The sequence below is a fragment of the Nicotiana tabacum genome, chromosome 11, assembly GCF_000715075.1.
Source record: "Nicotiana tabacum cultivar K326 chromosome 11, ASM71507v2, whole genome shotgun sequence".
NCBI lineage: Eukaryota > Viridiplantae > Streptophyta > Magnoliopsida > Solanales > Solanaceae > Nicotiana > Nicotiana tabacum.
In genome coordinates this window covers 36,277,331-36,297,585 of record NC_134090.1, presented here as the reverse complement: position 1 = coordinate 36,297,585, position 20,255 = coordinate 36,277,331, and the positions used below count along the sequence as shown (strand labels likewise).

Sequence of the window (20,255 nt, the reverse complement as noted above, 5' to 3'; positions counted from 1 at the left end):
TGGGTTTTCAAAAATCATTATTTGTTTGGATTGGGTATTGTTGCAAACAATTGAGATTATGGTTTGGAGTTTATATCTCAATTTTGATGGTGTTTTGGTGAAGATTAGACTTAATTTTGGTTGAATTTCTGATTGAAACTCGAAGAAGAAGAAGACATGACATACATTATACTGACGAAATTGTAATAAAGTTGTAGTAAAATTGTATTCTGTTGTTTATATGTATTTTTATTTAAATATTATATGAAAGTTGAACAATATTGTATAAAAATTGTATTTAAGTTGTATGATATTGTAGTTGTATATAACTGGTTATAAATAATGTATGAAAATTGTAGATAAGTTATATAATATATAATTAGTTGTATGAAATTTGTTTTTACTATGTATAAATCAGATACAAAAATATACAAAAGACATATTGTATAAAATTTGTATTTAAGTGGTACGATATTGTAGTTGTATATAACTGGACAAAAATAATGTATGAAAGTTGTAATTGTATATCAATTAATAGATGCTTTGTAATGGTTGAAAGTAATGCGTCGTAACTTAACTCCGAGTTTATCACAATTTTATCGATATTAAAATTAACATATCGACCATTAATATTCCAATTTCATCCTCATATTTGCACATCATTGAAGTAGCTGCCATTAATTAAAGACAAAACAGGAAGGGCATTGCTTGGTATGTTATGTATATATTGAGTCAGCTAAGCTACCTAATTAATATGGACAAAGGCAATTAGTTAAGTTGATACCACTGGAAAATTTTCCAGTTAGCTACTATCAGAAACCACTTTAATATCTAGTTTAAAAATTTCTTCCTCATAAAAACAAAATTAGAAGGTTCGTGCTTTTGATTGGAATGTGAGCCTGTGCGAAAGGATGGAGCCAATTTTTTTTTGGTGGGGGGGAGGAGGAATTTGCACACACAGCATTTACGCCAAATTATATTACTTGTAGTAAGCTACATATGTTAAAAAGCAACTTACAGGATACACTTGAGTTAAAAGAGAAGCAATTAGGCATCGAAGAAGGAAAGAAAGAGGAACCAAAAAGACTTGGAGTGTGGGTGAAAGATCTGGAGAAAAAAGGGGGAAAGAGAAGAGAGAAAAAGAAAAAAGGTATAATTAAATAGTTTAATTGTAGGCACTAATAATGGATTGAGAGTCTTTTAAGATGGAATGTATATATTTTGTAGACAAAATTTGTTTAGATCGAATAATTAACTAAACGTGGATATTTTTGGTAATAAAATTTTCAATAATGTATAGCTATATAAAAATCCCATCTTGAAATGCATGAAAAATAAGGAATAAGGAAAATGAGACCAAGACGAAGTTGGGGGTTTAATTTAGTCTTAAGAAGATTACAAAAGGTATTAGGAATAATATAAAGAAAAGGATTTGACCAAAATAAAAGCAGATATAAAACAAAAATCATAAGTTTTAATTGATTACATTATGATTTTTGGTTAATTTGTACTTACAAAACACTTGCTCATTAGTAGTATTTTATTACTAAACGCATATATAAGTAAAAAGAAAAAAGAAAAAAACACTTTAAACTTTAATAGAACGGTCAAATCAACTTTTAAGTTTAACCAAACACTCCATTAAATAAACCCAATTAATAGCATGTTTGGCCAAGTTTTTTTTTTGGCCAAAAATATTTTTTTTGGCCAAAAGTACTTTTGGCCAAAAATTGAGGTGTTTAACCAAGCTTTTGGAAAGAAAAAAAGTGTTTTGAGGAGAAACAGAAAAAAATAGTTTCTTTCCAAAAGCACTTTTTAAGAACCACTTTTGAGAAAAATATACTTAGAAGCAGTTTTTAAAGTTTAGCCAAACACTAATTGCTGTTCAGAAGTGCTTTTTAAACTAATTAGTCAAACACAAATTATTTTTCATTAAAAATACTTTTGAAAAAATATTTTTTTTAAAAAATACTTCTCAAAATAAACTGATTTTTACAGCTTGGCCAAACGGGTCGTGAGACCGAGAACCGAGAAATTTACTTTTTCTCCTTTGCCGCTTTGACAATTTTAACGCTCGAGGAAAGCACAGAAATGGAGGGAACTGTCAATCAATAAGATAAGTATTAGCCCGCCAATAGTACAAGCCAAACCCCCCAATCCCACTTGCCGATACAACAGCTTTCCTTCTCTCTTCCTTTAACGTCACATACAAACAAACGAGAAGTTGTAAATTTGTAGACCTCAATTTTATACTTCAAGAGTCTACAAAAATTTAGGTCCACAAAATCATACTAATTACTATTAAACAATCCTACTAATTATTACAACTAATCTAAAAAAATATAAATAATAATTATATTTAGTTTCTAACTCGATACCGAAATATACATTCATTATAAAAGCTAAATTTTTCTCGAAATCGATTTTTATGTTATGTTATAATATGCATATCCTATATAACAATATTTCTCTATAACAATAAAAAAAAATATCGAAACAAATAAGAATATTACTAATTAAGTATTTTTGCCGCATAAGACTCATTAAAAAAAATCTCAATTCCTAGGATTCGAACCCAATTCCTGTCACAACAATGGTAGATTATAAATTAAATTTAAATTAATGAATAAACAAAGACTAAAACAAAAGCCAAAAAGAAGAATCAAAATCATTATTCCAAAAATATCCTTCACATTCTTCTCCCCCTTCCCATCACCCACCCACCCACTCCCCTCATTTGCTATTCTCTGTCTGGTTCCGAAGAAGACTCGTAAAAATCATCTAAAATCTCAAAAATCAGATCTAATAAAATGCTTCTCAATACGTCGTCGTTTTATTCCAATCTTCCATCATCATCCATAGATCTGCTGATGTAATTCCAGTATATCTTTTTCCAATTTTTTTACAAATTTTCCTCGGTAATTTTTCGCATGGATTTGGACGAATTCCGATTGGTTTTATCGGAATCAAAGGTAGATGTGTGGACGATGATCGACGCGGCGATTTCGGTTGCATCGGTTGACTGCGGCGATGAATTGAAACATCGCCGTGACGGAATCGTCGAGAAGCTGTATTCTACGCGCTGCCGGAGCTGTAACGACGTCGTTAACGGTCAGTACAGCTTAGATAATGGCCAGACAGTTACTAGAAATGTGGAGACGGTGATGAATAAGAGTCCAATAACACCGGAGTCAAATCATCGGAACAACAATACCAGTAATGATAATAAGAATGATGACGAGGAAGAAGATGTAGATCCATATGGAGGATTATTTGATGATGATGAACAAACTCGAATTCTAACTATCAAAGAACAACTTGAAGATCCACAACTGGTATAGTTTACAGTAATTCTTTTTTATTTTTTTCTAATGAGTAATTTTATTAATTTCACTTATTATTAATCAGTCGGATGAGGATGTGATTGACTTGCTTCAAAGTCTAGCAGATATGGATATTACATTCCAAGCTCTCAAGGTGAGTTTTTTTATTTTTTTAACTATTTGTTTGCTTTTGCTTTTAGTTGTTGTTTGTTACATTGAAGATATTGTTTGGAATGAAATTTTGGTTAGGAAACTGATATCGGAAGGCATGTGAATCGACTGAGGAAGCATCCATCAAATGAAGTTAGGAGATTGGTGAAGATGCTTGTGAGGTTTGAATTTTCATGAATTTTGTTGTATGAATTTTTTTGGATTCAAGTAGTTGAAGATTAGTTACAGCTGCAAGCTTTTGTGATCCCGTTTCTTTTCATTATTGTGAGATTTTTGCGTTTGATTTGATTTTTTTTTTTGTTGTCTATGGCAGAAAATGGAAAGAAACTGTTGATGATTGGGTTAGGCTAAACCAGCCTGAACAACATGGGTCTTCAAATCTTATTGGTAATATCATCCACAAAAAACCGATTTAGTTTCTCCTTTGTGTTTTTTCTTTCACCAAAAGGAACACAATAGATAGATGATGAAGGTACTGATGAATTAGTTTGTTAATGGTAATGGGGGCAGCTGCTGATGGAGACTCGCCCCAACAGAATGTACAGAAAAATCAACTGAATGGTCATCATCAGGTAAGTTTAAGGAATTCACTGATGTCCAGTCTGTTTTTTCAGTTGTACAAGGAAAGAAAGAGTGTAAGATAGGAGGACCATTTGTTGCAGATTCTAAGTTTGGCAGTTTGAATTTATTTCTTTTTTTAATGATTTTTTACAGGTTCCTGACTTCACATACTCACCGAATCCTCGAAGTAAGTATCATAATGGAATCTGATTCTAACTTGTCAATATGGCCTTTTTGCTTAAAAAGTTGCATTTGATATGCATTTCATCAGCTTTGACCAATCGTTTTCGTTTTAGATGGGAGTTCAAGTTCGGACAGGAATAATTCCGAATCAGAGCACAAGCCAAAACCTGTTCCCCTGCGGAATGTAACCCCAACTAGACCACTGCAGTCTGCTCCTAAACCTACTTCTGCTCCTCCCCCAAGTGTATTATGCTCAACTCTTTTACTCTTTTACTCTTTTATGGTTTACTACAACTGTGTCTCTTGATAAATTATGTGGAGTTAGTGCTAGTTAAGTATGTCGATTAATGATGAGATGAATGGGTTGCGTCCCGCTTCAATGTCAGAATATAGTGCATGCTTCTTTAACCTTGAAGCTCTTTCAGTATTTGACTAAGGATAAGTTGGTGTAGTTAGCCCAACTACTTAACATATAATAATGGTAGTAGGTCCAATTTGTCTATAGTTGACTACTGTCACATCATTCAAGTTCACTTGCATCTTTTTTCACATCATATACGGTGTTTAACTTGTAGTACTTATTTGCTACAGCATCTATTGCTTGATGACCAACTGGTGTGATCGGAATATAACTAACTTGGTCTCTGTTACTGGGTGATTTAGTTGTATCTGGGGGAGCTAACTATTAACTTCCCCTACTTGACTAATAGAGAAATGCAATGCATAACAAATCGTACATATTTGCTGTAAAGTTTCAGATTAAGATAATTTTAAAGAGTAACAGCAGGCTGTCGTGTTTTATGTTGGAAACGGTCTCTGTTCTTAGGGAAAACCCAACATATGATTGTGTTTATCTTGGTGTTTGCAGAGACCTCCTCCAAGGGAATCAGCCATAGATCTTGAAAAGCTAAATTCAGCAAGAAGGCGGCTTCAGGAGAATTACCAAGAAGCTCAAAATGGTCTGGTTTTGGATTTTAGAATATATTGCTGTATTATTAGCAATAGCAAAACTACTACTATTCCTTTCATGGTTTGTTGCTCTTTTTGGATTATTGACTGGGCTTTGTTTGTTGGTGTATTGTTTTGCTTTGTGAAGCTAAAAAGCAAAGGACAATACAGGTGATGGATATTCATGAGATTCCAAAACCAAAGAACGGCTTCTTTGCCAAGAATAAAGGCGGCTTTCAGGGCAGGCATCATCGCTGATTTTGTCAGAAGCCCGTTTGTGTGTACAATAATATACTTCTCTATTGTTTGCACGCATCTGGTCTTAAAACTCAGCATTTGTGATCACGGGACTTTACCCAACGGTTCATCCCTGTTACTACATTTTCCTTTCCAATCAAAAACCATAAGCGTTTTATTTAGTACTTCTTTCTACTTTTTGGTATATAATCAAAAGCATTTGTTGGATGTCAACTTTTTGGAAACAAGGATCATCTCATTTGCACTTCCCAGAAGAAAAAAAAGCACTTGGAATTTTTAAAATTTACTCAAGTTTGGTTTTGAAAATTATGGGCAAAAATTCTGCATCAAAAGAAATGGAAAAGAATGAAAAGCAAAACCGGTTTTCCTCCCTTTTTTTAAAAAATAACTCCTCCTATTTCCGGTATTCCTTTTGTTGGTAAGTGCAGATAAAATTGTCTTCTCTACTTCATCTCAATTTGTCTAGTATCGGTTGACTAGAGAATGGAATCTAGAGAAAAAAAAGAGAAGATTTTTTATATACAAGCTAAATATGTTAAATACAAAATAACCTTGTATTGGTGTTTCTAAGCTATAACCAACATTTTATTATAAAAAATGACAAGTTTATTTCAATTTAGCTAATTAAGTTAGTCCAATTACTCCTTGTTTAGAGAACATCAAGTAGGAAATTAGATTGGAAAAGGTACTGATCTTCATCAAGTACATTTATTTGGAAAAAAGAATCTGATGTAGCTTTTTTGCAGTTAGAGTTGTAGCTCTAAAGGCCTAAACACAATCTTGACTCTATTACAAGTCTACAACGTTGAATCAGCGCTTATAGTGGGAGTATCAAAATCCTTGTTAGCTTCACGAGTAAATGCGTAAAAATTGTACGGGGTACCACTATTTAAAGTGGTATTTACTTTTTATTCAGTATTTTTAATGCTAAGCAAAAGTAGCCACTAGTTTATTAAAATTAATATGAAAGGACGTTGTTACCCTTTCCTTCCCAAACGGAAATACAGTGGTATCACAGGTTGGATAGATACGCCATTTTCGGGGCATTTGCATCTATACCCACTTTTTGTGTCACGTTTTAATTTGTACCCACTTTGTAAAAAAAATTGCAAATGTACCCGCTTTTTTGCATAACTTCAGCATATGGGGCTGAAGTAGCAAAGACAATCACGCAAAACTTCAGCATTCTAGTAGCCGGGCCTGAAGTTCAGCTCTAGAGCTGAAGTTTTTGTTTTGTAACTGGCGAACTTCAGCTCTAAAGCTGAAGTTTTTGTTTTGTAACTGCGAACTTCAGCTCTAGAGCTGAAGTTTTTGTTTTTGTAACTGGCAAACTTTAGCTCTAGAGCTGAAGTTTTTGTTTTGTAACTGTCGAAATTCAACTCTACATCGGAAGTTTTCTATTTTTGGGGGAGGAAGATTGACCTTTCAAATTCCATATTCTAAGTATGGAGATGGCTTCATTGATTTATTCTGAACCTCAGTTGGAAAGGCCTTCATCTCCACTCTTGGTTTATACAATTTCTTATCTGGAATGAAGCTATTCTTACTCAATGTAATACAGGGTCAGGGTTTGTTCATTTCTCTATTCAATTTACTTTCAACATTATTGCTTAATTATTTAAAATATTGCCCATACGTTTGAGCTCATATCATTAAGTGGAAGCATATTATCTTCGGTATCCAACTGTTGACATATGAGGTTTTTCACTGCTTTCATATCGTTGTGGGATGACAAATATAATGTTTAATTTTCTTCATATGCTGATAGTTCAGTAAATATTAGTACAATAATGCTACTAAAATGTATAGTAAGATGGCTTCTGAGGAATTGAGTGAAGCCACAGAAGAAGAGATATTGTTACATCAATGTTAAGTTCCGGAGAGATATGGAGATCACTGGGAGAAGGAGGAGGAGAAAGGGGGCTGAAGTTATTTAAAAAGTGGGTACAAATTAAAAGTTTTTAAAAAAATGAGTATAGGTTAAATGGGGGCGACCAAATAGGGCGCCCCGTGCAATTTTTACGCCATTTTCAGATTCAATTTCTGGGCTATTCTCTCTGCATATTCTTTTTGGGTAATTCTCTCTGCATATTCTTCTTCCATTCCCAACCTCCATTTTCTTTCTTTTTCTTTATCGTCTTCTTCCTATATATTTTGCTTTGTCTTTGTCGTTGAAAAGTGACTCCTTTTTATGATCTCAGAAAAGCTATGCCAGAGTATGTGGTTAATGGAGAATGGGAGATTGAGTCAAAGGAAAATACAAGGCCTACTCCTCAAACATTGGTCCTTAACTTCGAGTTCCAATTTCAAAAACTAAGGACACTTGGTCCTGAACTTAGAATTACAAGTTCAAAAGTTAAGGACACTTGGTCCTGAACTTACAGTTACAAGTTCAAAAGTTAAGGACAATAAGTCCTGAACTTAGACTAACAAGCTCAAAAGTTAAGGACAATAGGTCCTGAACTTAGGCTACAAAGCCCAAAAGTTAAGGACAATAGGTCCTGAACTTAGACTAACAAGCTCAAAAGTTAAGGACAATAGGTCTTGAACTTAGACTTACAAGTTCAAAAGTTAAGGACAAGTAGTCCTTAACTTAGAGTTACAAGCACAGAACTTAAGGACAGGTGGTCCTGAACTTCGAGTTCCAAGTTCAAAAGTTAAAGACATGTAGTCCTGAAATCCTGAATTTAGAATTGCAAGTTCAAAAGTTAAGGACATTTGGTCCTGAACTTTATGAGCAGAAGGGTGTTTTGTCCGGGCAGGTATAGTTTATTAAAGCAGTGGGTAAAGACTAAAGACATTTTAAACAGTGACTTAAAAGTAAATACATGTGTTATTAGTGGCTAACTGTGTACTTCCCCAGTAAATGCACCTGTCATACGAAAGCAAGTAAAATGGTCTATGCAACAATAGGAGAATAAGTGGCCCCACACAGCAGTCCAAAAGTTGCTCCCTCTCATTTCTTGAGGTCCAATAGTGGTTGGGCCTTTTTTTGTGTAAAAAACTTGAGAAAACTATCCTCTATAGCCCCTCAAAATTTTAATAGCACATGTTTTTTTCTACTAACACAAAATGGCCCTTCGGCCCAAACTTATTGCATCTAATAGCCCGAAATATCTATTTTGTATATTTTTTATATAGTGACAATCTGTTTTGTATATTTTTTGTATATTGGCAGTCTATTTTTCTATAGTGACAGTCTATTTTGTATATTTTTTGTATAGTAAGAGTCTATTTAGTATGTATTTTGTATAGTGATAGTCTATTGTATATAAATTGTATAGTGACAGACTATTTAGTATATTTTTGTATAGTGACAGTCTATTTTGTATATATTTTGTTAGTGACATTCTATTTAGCATATTTTTTATATAATGACAGTTTATTTTTGTATATGTTTTGTATAGTGACAGTCTATTGTATATAAATTATATAGTGAATGTTTTCAGCCATTTTTCACCATCATTTATTCTCCTTTCAGTATATTTTGTTTAATCGTTTGTCTAAAACTTATTTTTTTTTTAAACTGCATAGCGAGTAGTACAAGTTATATGTGTCATTTACGTGTTAGCTTACTTATGTAATTGTAAAATCAATGAGAATTTCGTTTGCCAAGGTAAGGGTAACTATGATACGAATGAGTAACGGCAAATGTATTTCTGTTGGAGGAAAAAGTTAAGGCAATTTTTAACATGTTTTCCATTCAATTATATGTTATAAAATGAAGTAGTGTTGCAGCAAAGTTTTATTTTGAACAAAATCAATTTTAGGAATAATTTTTTTGGGAGGATAAAGCGGAAGAAAATGCTATGTTACTAGTAGAATTTGAACCTTTTATCTAAACAAGTGTGTGGATAGTGAACTCACGTTAGAAAGGATATGTAGTTGTTGTGGTTAAGCAAATTAGTCAAACTAGTGGAACGGCGTAATTCCAAGAAATGGCGGAGGAGGACGAAGAGAGAGCAGTACTTTTGGGCTAGCCACTAAAATTACTTTTGGGCTATAAAATGCGTATTGTAATTTTGGGCTACTGAATGTTATAGGTTTGGCCCGTGTGGCTATAAATGATATTTGCTCAAAAAACTTTGTACCTAATTTTCCCAACATGAAATGAAGGATGGGCTTATGCACTCCATATGTGATCAAGCCGGACGACTATATGACAAGATATGCGGGGGATTTGCAGTCGTACCTTATTTGTACAATCTTTTAACCTGTACCCGATTTTTAAAAATTATTGATTTGGTAGCTAGATGACCTCCGTAATAATATGACAATTACACCCCTCTAACATCACACATTAATGGCGTGATCTGCAACCTCATTCATGTAAAAAAGATCTCTTCCTCTCCTCTCAGAAGCTTTATCAAAAAAATCAGAAACTTGTCCAGGTTTATCTTCAGAATCACACTTGCATGAAGTTGTTTCACGTTGAAGCTAAAAATTCATGCTAATGTAGCATGAAGTTGTTTCATGTTAAAGCTAAAACTTCATGCTAATATAGCATGAAGTTGTTTCACATTGAAGCTAAAACTTCATGCTAATGCATGCTGAAGTTATTTATCTTGCAGTCTATTAGTTTGTCATGAGTTTTATCCGAAACTTCAGTCTAAATATGCTGAAGTTATTTAGTATATTTGCTAAAACTTCAAACTAAACATGCTTAAGTTTTTTAGTTCATTTGCTAAAACTTTAGACTAAACATGCTTAAGTTTTTGTCTTGCAGTATGTAATTTTCTAATGAGTTTTTGTTAATGCATGCTGAAGTTATTTAGTTCATTTGCTAAAACTTCAAACTAACATGCTGAAGTTATTTAGTTCGTTTGCTAAAACTTCATACTAAACATGCTTAAGTTTTTTAGTTCATTTGCTAAAACTTCAGACTAAATATGCTTAAGTTTTTGCCTTGTAGTATGTAATTTTCTAAAGAGTTTTTGTTAATGCATGCTGAAATTATTTAGTTCATTTGCTAAAATTCCATACCAAAACATGCTGAAGTTTTGTAACGCAACCTATAGTTTTGTCCTGAGTTTTATCCGAAACTTCAGTCTAAACAAGCTGAAGTTTTTTAGTTCATTTGCTAAAACTTCAGCCTAAACATGCTTAAATTTTTTTCCTGCAGTATGTAATTTTCTAATGAATTGTTTCTAATGCATGCTGAAGTTATTTAGTTTATTTGCTAAAACTTCATACCAAAACATGTTGAAGTTTGTCCTGCAGTCTACAATTTTGTCAATAGTCTTTTATTGAAGAAGGGCAAAATCGTCTTTTTAAAATGCTTTTAGCAAAAAATGGGTACGGATGCAAACGGAAAAATAAAACGAGTATAAATTAAAAAATGGTGACCAAATAAGGCGCCCATGCAATTTTTACTAGATATGCTCCCCTTCTCCATTTTGGACATGATTGACGATTTAGGCTAGCGTAATAATGTAGCTCCCAAACTCAGAGCAGCGAGAGTATAAAGTGGATACATTCAGTCAGCTAGTGCTTTCAATATTTGAAGTTGATGTTGAAGAATTATCCATTTTTCATCACATTTCTGTTGCAGAAATTTATTATTTTTCCCCAAGTACTAGTGTTTATTAGCTCCGTATTTGTGTATATTATTTACTTGATGAACATGGATTGTTAACCCTTACCAGAAAATTGTCAATGCTATAGACCGATTGATGGCACAATGAATTTGGGAGGAAAATTTTGATCTCTTCTATATATGAAGTACAAACATTGGAAGAGAGGCTCCTCATTTTACTGTTAATTGGATATGGCGCTGAGGTGTGTGAATAAGCTATAAGCTCGTCAAATCTTACACATTTGACAATGCCAGTACTTATACACCAAGTGTTTACAAGACATGAGTTAGTCCTTATAACTTATACGGCCAACAAATGTTGCAATAGTTGTATTTCCTAATCTCTCTAACCAACCAAAGTGCTAATTCAGGCGAGATTTTATATTGAAATTATTTTTCAATTCCTCCAACCAAACAACTCCTTAAAGGTGTTGTGTACTTGTGTTGGCAACATAAGAATCCAACACTACCAAATATGTGATTCCAATAGTGATATCACCTTTTACCGACCCACTAAACATAGTACATAGGAGTAGATAAATAATAGAAACTTCTCCCCCCTAAAATTCTCCGATATACTAACCTACTATAATCATAGATAAATAGCAAAAATTTGGCATTATGTTGCACAATTTGTGTGCTACTTGCTAAACACCTATCCTAGAAATTGATATAAAGAAGCCACATACAGGATGCTCTTCTCAACCATCAGACCTACACCCTCGACTCAGTCGACCTCTCACCTGACTTCTTTAAGCTACCCAATATACCATCAATCAACTTATCCTTAGTATCCACAGGTTGGTCAGTTACAAATGAATAAGTCTTCTGCCTTCTCCCAGTGGCAGAATTTTCCATTTTGTCAGCTGATATTGAAGTATCTGATTTTGAACCATCGGTTGAAGATTCTACCATGCCATCAACATTTGCTGACCCATCCGTTCTACCATACCATGAATCAAGAATCTGTAACAATGAGCTATCTTCCTCCTTCACTTTCGACTTCCCATTTTCTGATTTAGCGGAAGATGAGTTCTCTTCATCTGAATCAGAGAAATCAAGATCCGATGGGGCTTCATAGTTGCCATGTATTTGTTCACTTGATCCATCTTTGGCTTTTCCATCAGACCCCATTTTTATTTCATTCTTGGAACGGCCTACCTTAGACACTGGACCTAGTTCCTCCCAAGTAGAATCAAACTCATTATCTTTCCCAGGCAAACTCGATGATTCACTATCTAAATTGCCTTCTGTACCACTGAAATCACTTTCTTGATCAGACGGCTCATCTGTTTTTAGACCAGGACTTTTCGGGACTTTAGTAGTGGGAAGAATATAAGTAGACTCTATTTTTATCCCAGGCATTATCTGAAGTAGATTAGCTAACTTTGCGTAGCCAAGCTTATTTACATCCAGTGAATATCCATACCTTTCAAGAAATAGAGACCGGAAAGATCCCATGTTGTATCCTTCCGGATATTGCTTTACAATGTCATCCACCAGCTTCTGACAATCCATAAGTACCTCATTTCTGGACTTACCAAAACAAGTGCCCTGAGCAACAGGCCGAGAAACTCCTGTGTGAGGGGGATTTTGGTGTCTTTTCTCGCCATCAAGTTTTTGTGCGCTTTGCAAATTAGATGCATCCCTCGTATGCCTAAACATAGAACTCAACCCATTCGAAGTGGAAGAATAATTGTTCAATGAAGCTTTGACAACTGGCTGATAGAGTTTGTAAGGGAAAGTTCGGGAAAGACATTCCTCCACCCATTTCTTATCTGAGATTAACAAGTCAACCAGCCGAACAGCATCACCTTCACTAAGAGAATTCAGAGATGAAGGACCTTCTTGTTGGAGGTTCTGTGCCATCTGGGCCCTGAAGAAAACCATAGTAGCACAAGATCAGAAGCCATTACAGATAAAGATATAATGTGCGTCAGATTCAGAGAAATGTAGCTTGAGTTCAAGCATAAAAAGTACACTATAAGCTCAAGGAAACCACATTCTTGGTGGATAGGTGGTAAAACATTCGAAAAACTCAAGCCGCATGAAGGCGGTACTTGTACTAAACATCCTGAATAAAACACTCAACTTCAAATCCAGACACAAGAAAGTGGGTAGAATACTTGGCACTGTATACTAGGTATTACCAACCTGAACAACTCGACATATGTAAAAACTGACATCACAAATAAATACATGGGAAAAAAAGTTCCAAGAGGTGATTTTGCCAAGCTTTTTTTGCATTACATTTAGTATAGCTAATCCAGTGTTGCTTTCCAACATATAGCTCTACATTTCTCAAGCAAAATCAGCATAACAAATACACAGTTCTGTTTCCGGTATAAAACTCTGCATTACTAATACTGGTTATTCACTTAAGAACCTATGCATTTGTTTGCTGAATTAGATGTGAAATAAGAATACATGTATTAGCAAATCTCTGTATAAGAGTACCTGAAGCAAAATTACCAGTAAAGTAGGTCATTCTTGTATGAACACCCCTGTATTATTGTTATTAGCTGCGTAACAATTCCTATAGTTGTGGGTGAAATTCTGAGCCAAAATGTAGTTGACGGAAGGTCCGAGTATTGGAAGTCAAAAATGTAGTTGTTTTGTAGGGCTAGATTGTGGGGGGTACAAAGTTAAAGGTGAAATCCCATGAAGAAAAGATAGTAGATGCTTAGTGTTCAAAGAGAATATTGCTTAAGCTGCATGAAATAAACTTGAATTAACAAGTTAAAAGAAAATGAGAGGAGTTAAATGTGTTGTGATTCATGGATGTCTCGTTTTGTGCCTAAAGAAACTATTTAACTGTGTTGACTCGTTTTATGCTTAAAGAAACTATTTATACCTATAGGACCAATTACTGTATTCCTAAATATTTCCTTGCCATGCTCTGGATGACTATCTAAAGACCTGTCACATTCCTTCTCAAAAAAAAAAAAATAACCCGTCACATTTTAAGGTCAGTGTGCTCAGCAGCGCATTACTCTTCTAGCCACATCAGCGAATCGCTTCAATCTCTCATCGAATTGAAGTACGCCTCTCCATGCTCCCCAAAGAGTCAGTTACATGCCTGACTCCTCAAGTGGTCAAACGGTTCTTACAAGTTACATCTATCTCAAACGCAGTAATTTCTCCTCTTATCCAGGGGGGATGGGCTAGGCCTTTTCAGGCTGGGGTTGGATTTATGTATGGTAAACATCCTAATATGCGGCCATGCAGGATTCTTTCGCTTTAGTCCATGTGCAGAAGAGGTGACTTGATTTGACGGGCAAGATCCAACCAAGTAACTGCAACAAATTTGGCAAATCCAAAATTGATTTGTGTTTAACCCATGCCAGGATCTTGAAGTATTATTAATTGAACTCTCTCTCTATATATTTCTTAGCCTCCACATTTTCACCAGGTAAAGAAAAAGAAAGGCAAATTGAAACAAACAAATTAACCAGATGATCATTCATTACCAAAGGAAAAACAAGCTCCACATTTTTACTAGACAAATGGAAAAACAAATTGAAAACCAAAAATTAACCAAATAATTATCCATACCAAAGGGGGGTTAATATATGTTGAAGAATATAACCAAGACATCCAGCACGGGAGAAAAAGGAATTGCAGCTTCCAAAGAACTTTCAAATACTTCGGTGCTTTTAACTCAAAATTCTCAATTGCACCCAAGGGTGTGGCGTAGTGGTTAATGAAGTGGGTTGAGAACCATGAGGTTTCAGGTTCAAAAACTTAGTGGAGGCAAAAATGCAAATCCCATTGGTCCAAGCCTTGACAAAGTTACCCAGTACCTGTGCTGGTGGAAGCGCGCAAGCTGGCCTGGACACCAACGGTTAATTAAAAAAAGAAGTCGACATAATTCACTACTGAAGCTGGACAACTGCCTTGACTTAAAATCATGTGTTTTGGTGTGCTTTCTTGTCTAATTTGTTTTTTTGTCCTTCACATATCCTAGGACCTGCTTATATAACATATAAGGAGACTATAAAAGAAATTAACTACTAACATGTTAATTTTATCCCATTACAAGAAAAAAAGGAGATAAATGCAACTGAGCATACAAAGAGACCACAAAAGATATTGATTACCAACATATTAGTACATCTCAAAAGAGGAAATAAAGCAGCGAAATGCAACTCAACACATGGTCGCAATAAAACACAATTAAACAACTCCCCGATCTATGTCAAGGGGTTCATCCTAATTTATTATATATAGAACTTGTATACCTTCAATCCAAAGGAAACAGTATCTTGTACAACACAAATGGATCAAACTTAAATGTTATCTACATAGACAAACAGAGGCATAATCTGTAGCAAAAAAGAGAAAAGCTAGCAGAATTATGAAGCAAATTGATGCCAGATACACCATAAATATAAACATAGAAAGCCTGTTAGAAGGTTTACCTAGTTCTTGATTGCAAGACAAGCACTGAACCATGGCTTGTAACTAAGAACGATCCCACTTCGCTCCAGAAGGATTCCTTTGAGAACAATTCCTCTGTCTGCTTGAATTCTTTATGGGATTCTAAGCCTGATTCATCCGAGAGCTTTGAACTTCTCCAAGATCTAGACCAGTTCTTAATCTGGTTAAAAAGGCTGGACTCTTGACTAGGCTTCTCCGTTGCATCTTCTGGATGCATAGGGGCTTTATCTTTAATACGGGTGTTATTACCAGGAGCAAAAGAAGGGGGACCCTCTGATTGCTCAGAATGACTTTTTAATTCTACATCTCTTTCTGCACTTTTTGACTCATTTGAGATATTATCCCTAGGAGCATACTCCTTGTTCCCAAACCACATATTCCAGAACCTTTTTAGAAAGCCCATTTCAGGTGCAGAATCATGCTCTGCAGTTTGCAATTGACCCTCACTTGCTTTAGCGACCACATTCTCAGGTGGGGGCTGCTGAACTTCAGTTGATACCTTCTGTACTCTCTGCAGTCCCGGGAATTTTCTTGGAGATGCCTTCACTTTCTGTTCAGAGGACTGAGGTGACTTTTCATCCTTGCCCTCCATACAACTGCCTGTCTCGCCATTCAAAATAGGAGTACTAGCAAACTCTGCCTCTCCATTAGTTTCAGGCTCTGCACTTTTGCCTGAATTGTCAATTTGTTCAGGAACTTTAGGGTTGACACTCCGCACAAGATATTTTCCATCGCTTCCAAACTGGACCTTTAGAATATTTGGCATGGCTAAAAGAAAACGAGAGAACTTCTTATGACCGTAAAAATCTTTGTCTATACTCAAATTGCTTTTCGTTAGTTCTCCACGAAGTTCTGTAATAGAAACTCCTTTGGGATATGAATTCAAAATATTGCGGATATGCCTCACTATTGACCTCGGAATGGGCCGACATTTAGAATCTTCAACAGCTTCGGACAATTCCTCCGAGCGAGGATTTGCGGGTTGTTCTGTAACTGCAAAAGGGTCTTCAAGAGCCGCCTTGTAGTGACCATACCAAGAACCATAAGGACCATCTGGCGGCTGATTAAAATGCTTTCCTATAAGGTTTTCCCCCTTCAATAACGCGTTCCATTGCCACATGATACTAGCTGCACTGCAAAGAACACTAGGAGCACTTTCTGGACTGGCTAGCAAAATGTTGTAGTTGTTCATTCTCAGCCTGTGTAATATTCCAGCAAAATCCCTGTCACCTGAAATCAAGAAGAGGTGTGCCGGTGGAGGATTTTGAGAAACCCAATACATCAGATCAACAAGGAGGGACCTGTCAGCACTGTTCTTTCCACCTGAAATCAACATAACAAAATGATTGGTAAAACAGTAGCGATCAAGGAAATGAAGGTCAAATTACACGCTACTCATAGGCCTGACAACTACTCATTAGGATCTTTTTTAATTTCCCTTATGAGGACAACATATGAATTTAAGAATCAAATAAAAAAAGTAGTTAAATTACAAGGGGAAAAATGATGTCAAGAAAAAAATTATTACACAAAAACCAGCATCAGCGACATAAAACCCTCTGGCCCCATTTTGCTGAAATCCCAAAATTCCGGAGTGAAACAGGTTCATGGAGTTGATAATCAAGGGTCATAATCAGCTGCGGAAAACTTATCAAAGATTTTAAAATTTGGTCAAACTCGGCGAAGATTACTACTACAATTATGTAAGATGTTACAACTTAATTGTTCATAGAACTTCAGCAAAAACAACCCATTGCAATTGAGTGAAGTATGGAACTTAAGCTCCCAATGCAGTACCATGAATTAAAGGAATACAAAACAGGTACTTTCTTCCAGCTTAGTGAACAAAAATTGAAAAGGTTGAATTCCATGATGCAATTTTCTGGTTTTAATTCACCTTCAACTGTATAACAGACAAAGAGGAATCTCATAAACATGGAATATCAGATTGAGAAGATGTGTTTTCGCTTTCTCCTTTGTCCTATCCGAGCTATGCACAAATTATGCCATTCACAACAATTAAACAAAAGCCTATGGAGGAATAGGGATAACCATCTTCAGCTTGCACTAAACCTTTATAAAGAAATTCAAAAAGGAGGAGAGACAAAAATTTTGCTTTCCAATAATCCATAACACCAGATATCAGAAAAAAGGGAAACACTTCAACGCCATAAAGTGTTTCAACATCGCAATTACATTGAACACATAATTTGAAACCCAGCGAAGCCATATTATCACAGGCTAAATACTGACATACATCTTAGAAAGATGAAAATGATAAGCATTTGTTGATTCTTTCTCAATTAAAGCCGCATTTTTCTTCAAAAATCATGCTTCGGGCAAATAAACAGTCACCACTCAAGATTTTTTGTAAGAAAGCCTCCATAAAAGATCAGAAAACCTAAACGACAGACTGAAAATCTCAATCTGTAGTCTGTACTGAAAGAAGATATTACAAAGTCAAAAAAGGAATAGACACTATCAAGGGAAAAATCAATTATCAGCTTATAGCTATTCTGGCACGGACTATAATTGATATGTAGAGAAAACATGCACCACCAACTGATATTTTAAATAGTATAATGGTAACATGGTCATGCGCATAGAAAATGCCAACTGCCAAGTAGTATGAAAGCAGCTCAACATTCTTCAGTTACAGTAGTAAGTTCCAGCAGTTTCCTGAGATTTCATGATGGCTTTTATTAATCTATTTATGATTTCTCTAGGAAATGCTTCCTCGTATGTGTGCCTAAGGCCATGTCATTTTTAATTATCCATAATTATGTAGTCTAAACGCGCAACAGTACCTTACTTGACACATCCAAACTCATAGTACTTGAGCATCGGGCCACTTGGGCGAAGAACCTTCAATATTTTCCCATTGCATGATAATAATGCATCAATTCAGAAACAAGGTCATGGCTAAAAATTATCTAAAACCACATGCTACCAAAACAATTCAAACTTAACATTTCAAGAACCAAAAAATAAATATAAAAAAGAAAACTTTACCATGAGGAATATGAGCAAGATTAATCCCAGTAGAAGAAAGAGCTTCTTGATTGACCCTAGAAAGCTGCATTACATCACCAAAAGCAGTAATTTGAATGGGACCCTTTATCCCATTAGCCCTAATAGCCGCAGTAACACACTGTGCAATCTTGAAAACGTTAACACCAGCTGGAGGAGAGCAGTTCTCGAAATCCCACCACACTGATACCTTCACATTACGGTTTTCCTCTTCGTGGCGCCGAGACGGGTACGAGGATTGGACTTGGTTTTGGAAATTGGTACTGAAATGGGCTATTTGAAAGCAGGGTTTTGCTGTAGTAACCGTGTTAGTGAAGAGAGATATTGTAATGGGTCTTGGGACAAGGGGTTTCATTTTGGAGAATTTTGGAGTTTTGGATGATGATGATGATGATGATTGTTCATTTCAGGTTGATGTATGCCATGAGAGAAAGTGAAAAACCTCTGCAAAAGTCGGTTTATTGAAGTGAAGGGTTTTTGGGAAAGTAGGAGAAATGAGCTAAAACCCTTCCTAAATCCCTACACGTGGACGTCACGTGATATAAGAAAAAAAGAAAAAGAAAAATGGGCAATCATGTTTTTTCCGTAAAAATAAAAATATAAGTAAAGAAAGAGAAAATTATTTTGTTTAAATGTTACATGAAGGGGAATAATGGAAACGTAAATACCAAGTTATAATCCTTCATTGCAAGTAGTGGCGGTAAAATGGTTAAAAGAAAACAGTTATTTACTCATATTATCCATTAAAAAATGGGCTGGATAATGAACTTTTTAAAATATGAATAAGAACCATATTATGCACTTAGAAAATGGATAACCACGGGTTTAACTTTTACATATAAAACCTCAAATTGGGGGTTCTCCAAGTTTGGGAGACTAAGAATGCTCCCAAAATGATCATATTCAGGAAGCCATGTATAATTTAACCCGTTTTTTATCCTTATTAAATATGGATCGAATCGAATAATGTTAAGATATAAGTTGTTAGGATTCAAATAAAGTGCAGCTTGGTGCATTAAGCTCACGCTATGCACGGGGTCCAGGAAAGGGCCAGACCATATGAGTTTATTGTACGCAACCTTACCATACATTTCTGCAAGAGGCTGCTTCCACGGTGTTTGGCCAAAAAAATATAAACTTTTGATTAAACTAATTAATTTTATGTAATGAAGGGTTAAACCTAGTTAACAATAATAACTTTAGATCTATAATTGGTTTATGTGAATGATATTGAACAGTGTTGGGAGAGAATAAATGCAACGTGTATTTAATGTTTCAATATCAATAATTGGGGAAGAAAGGATGAGATCTGCTCCAGTTATAAATGCTCCAGTATTTATCAATACATGTCTGGATTGAAGCCACCTGCTCCTATGAAATTTTAAAGGCTGTAGATCTTTTCTTCTCTACCCCTCTCTTAAAACTTCTTTTTCCTTCCAAATGAAAAGTAAATATAGAGGCCCATCAAATGAGTGATGAAAAAGCTTCTTCGACAGATTTTTTTTACTCCAAATTCAAATCTCAAAATTTATTATAATAAGTTACAATTCAATCTATTTGAGCTCTGCAGTTTTTGAGATGGGTAACCCAACATTGTGGAATAAATTAAAAAATATTTTAATTATGGGTAGTTTAGCAAAATAGAACAAATCTTATCTTCTTCTCTATAATTGACTACTCTGCAGTATGAGACCTTTGTGAGATGTTTTGACGGAAATAAAATAAGTCTTTTCATGCATTGAAAATCTCTATGTTATGATAGAACCGAATACTAAAATTCAACAAAT

The 20,255-nt window shown here is 35.0% G+C and overlaps 2 protein-coding genes across 3 annotated transcripts; one reads left to right on the top strand and one right to left on the bottom strand.

Annotated features, from left to right (window-relative positions):
* Positions 1-2,611: 2,611 nt before the first annotated feature.
* Positions 2,612-5,584, top strand: LOC107787122 (putative mediator of RNA polymerase II transcription subunit 26c). Its single transcript, XM_075224971.1, is given in 9 exon segments — positions 2,612-3,314; positions 3,388-3,456; positions 3,552-3,634; positions 3,787-3,860; positions 3,984-4,045; positions 4,188-4,221; positions 4,331-4,461; positions 5,086-5,299; positions 5,302-5,584. Coding segments are annotated over 9 exon segments (1,194 nt in total). The 5' UTR covers positions 2,612-2,909; the 3' UTR covers positions 5,424-5,584.
* A 5,524-nt stretch (positions 5,585-11,108) lies between these two features.
* Positions 11,109-18,961, bottom strand: LOC107807451 (uncharacterized). Of its 2 annotated transcripts, none has more exons than XM_016631830.2 (3): positions 18,451-18,961; positions 15,420-16,761; positions 11,109-12,874 (listed from the first exon to the last, which is right to left on the bottom strand). In XM_016631830.2, exons 1-3 carry the CDS (start codon positions 18,821-18,823, stop codon positions 11,713-11,715), a joined length of 2,877 nt encoding a protein of 958 aa, XP_016487316.1. In that variant the 5' UTR covers positions 18,824-18,961; the 3' UTR covers positions 11,109-11,712. The 2 variants fall into 2 exon arrangements, with proteins under 2 accessions (XP_016487316.1, XP_075081071.1); XM_075224970.1 differs by lacking the exon at positions 18,451-18,961 and adding an exon at positions 16,967-17,088.
* Between the last annotated feature and the right edge of the window lie 1,294 nt (positions 18,962-20,255).

Bases quoted from the DNA above. Each gene is read 5' to 3' on its own strand.
- LOC107807451 (XM_016631830.2), bottom strand. From the start codon at position 18,823: ATGAAACCCCTTGTCCCAAGACCCATTACAATATCTCTCTTCACTAAC. The intron at 16,762-18,450 runs GTAAAGTTTTCT...TGTTGATTTCAG, and splicing joins TCTTGCTCATATTCCTCATG to GTGGAAAGAACAGTGCTGAC. The intron at 12,875-15,419 runs GTAAACCTTCTA...GGTTTTCTTCAG, and splicing joins GTCTTGCAATCAAGAACTAG to GGCCCAGATGGCACAGAACC.